The 2133-nt window shown below is 34.6% G+C and overlaps 1 protein-coding gene across 1 annotated transcript; it reads left to right on the forward strand.

Annotated features, from left to right (window-relative positions):
• Positions 1-206: 206 nt before the first annotated feature.
• Positions 207-1892, forward strand: LOC148880647 (zinc finger BED domain-containing protein DAYSLEEPER-like). Its single transcript, XM_088976774.1, has 2 exons — positions 207-290; positions 1446-1892. The coding sequence occupies exons 1-2, from the start codon at positions 207-209 to the stop codon at positions 1890-1892; spliced, it is 531 nt and encodes a 176-aa protein (XP_088832900.1).
• The last annotated feature ends 241 nt before the right edge of the window (positions 1893-2133 follow it).

The raw sequence follows: 2133 nt of genomic DNA on the forward strand, positions 1-2133 counted from the left end.
GAGCATATTTCATGATTTTTTTTACCATCCTCCCTATTTTGTTTGCTTTGTTTAATCAATTTCAAACTCATTGGAAATAGTTGATCTTATTTATATTTATTACTTATTAGTGATAAAGTCATAAGTGTTATCATATGAATCTCATTAGACTTTCTTGTTGTTCATGTTAGTGTGAAAATTATTATTTTTTTCTTAATGCATTAAGGATGGATGAAGCAAGTGCTGAAAATGCAAATGTGCCTGAAAACCTGAGTGAATCATCTATGGCATCTAGCTCTACTAGAAAGAGGGTTAGGTCCGAAGAATGGGAGCATTTCAAGAAAATGAAATTGGACTCTAGGGAGAAGAGAGCTATTTGTAAACATTGTGGAAAACAGTATATAGGTGAAAGTTCTATAGGAACGAGCCATCTTTTAGGACATGTACCAAAATGTCCTAAATTAAAACAAATGGGTACAAGTGAAAGAAGTTGTAGAAAACTTCAAATTTGACCAAGATAGGAGCCAAATGGACTTAGCAAAGATGATAATAAAGCATGGGCATCCTTTTAGTATAGTTGAAGAAGAGTTTTTTTTAGATATTTGCCGATAATCTTCAACCATTATTTAGGTTTGTTTCTCGAAATACAATAAAGAATGATGTTATGAAGATTTACTTGGATGAAAAGGAGAAGTTGTACAAATACTTTGATGGTTTAGATTGTAGGATTAGCTTAGCCACCGATATGTAGACTTCGGAACAAAATTTGGGGTATTGTTGTTTAACAAAATACTTTATAGATGATGGGTGAGAGCTAAAAAAGAAGATTATTGCATTTATGGCGGTTGAGTGTCTCCATGATGTAAACACTTTGTATGAAGTCATTATGGAGAGGTTGTTAACTTGGAACATTGATAAAAAAATGTTCTATAACAGTTGACAATGCCTCTAACAATGATGTTATGGTTAGGGAGCTCAGGAATTGGCTTTGTGTTAAAGGGCTCCCATTGCATGGTTATCTATTTCATGTGAGATGTGTTGCTCACATCTTAAACCTTATTGTGCAAAATGGGTTTAGAGAAATATCACCATTGTTACATAAGATTCGAGAAAGTGCTAAATGTATAAGGTTGACACCCTATAAAAAGCAAAAATTTGACAATGCAAGAAGCCAAGCAAAAGTACAACATAAGAGAGGGGTGGTTGTTGATTGTCCAACGCGATGGAACTCCACATATGACATGTTGGACATGACTTTAGAGTTGAAGGAAGCATTTTGTTGACTAGTTGAGCTTGACCATGACTACAAGAATCTATCATTTGATGAGGAATGGGAAATGGGGACAGTAGTACGGGATTGTTTGCAAGTTTTTTACATCTGCACAAAAAAATTCTCAAGTACTACTTCTCCAACCTCAAATGTATTTTTTCCCGATATTTGCACAATTAAGCTTTTGTTGCTTTAGTGGCTAAATGATGAATATGAATATGTTTGTTCAATGGCAAATAGAATGAAGCAAAATTTTGATAAATATTGGGATGAATGTTCTTTGGTGCTTGCAATTGCCGTTGTTCTTGATCCTACGTTTAAGATGGAGATTGTTACGTATTACTATAATCTCATTTATGGAGAGATTGTTGAGAGGCATGTTACAAGAGTTAGAGAGGCACTAAATGACCTATATTCAGAGTATGCGGGTTTTGATATAGAGGACAGGTCACTTGTAGACTCTAGTGTTGCATCTCAACTATTGAGGATTCATGGTGTTGTAGATTTTTTGAGATGTTTTGATCGGTGGTTGACTGAAGAGCATCCAAAATGTAATATAGGGACTCAAAATTCAGAGTTTGATCTTTATCTTGAAGAAAAACTATTTCCTAGAGGTGAAGAGCTTGATATTTTGAGATTTTAGCGAGTTGATGGTCTCAAGTTTCCAAAACTCTCTAGATTGGCATGAGATATTTTGGCAATTCCAGTATCCACTGTACCATCCGAGGGAACATTCAGTATTAGGGGCAGAATAGTGGATCAGTATCGTACTTCATTATTTCCAGAGATTGTGGAGGCTTTGGTTTGTGGGCAAGATTGGTTAGAAAACTCCAATTACAAAAAGTAAGTTAAAAATTGGATCTTAAAGAGTTGTTATATTTCCT

Source organism: Nelumbo lutea, chromosome 1 (genome assembly GCF_056320005.1).
Source record: "Nelumbo lutea isolate HS-2025 chromosome 1, American lotus-T2T, whole genome shotgun sequence".
Classification (NCBI taxonomy): domain Eukaryota; kingdom Viridiplantae; phylum Streptophyta; class Magnoliopsida; order Proteales; family Nelumbonaceae; genus Nelumbo; species Nelumbo lutea.

What these genes read in the sequence shown, in the direction of transcription:
- LOC148880647 (XM_088976774.1), top strand. Translation starts at nt 207, where the DNA reads ATGGATGAAGCAAGTGCTGAAAATGCAAATGTGCCTGAAAACCTGAGT. An exon ending in CTAGCTCTACTAGAAAGAGG is followed by an intron (nt 291 to 1,445) that starts GTTAGGTCCGAA and finishes TTGTTGCTTTAG; the next exon opens with TGGCTAAATGATGAATATGA.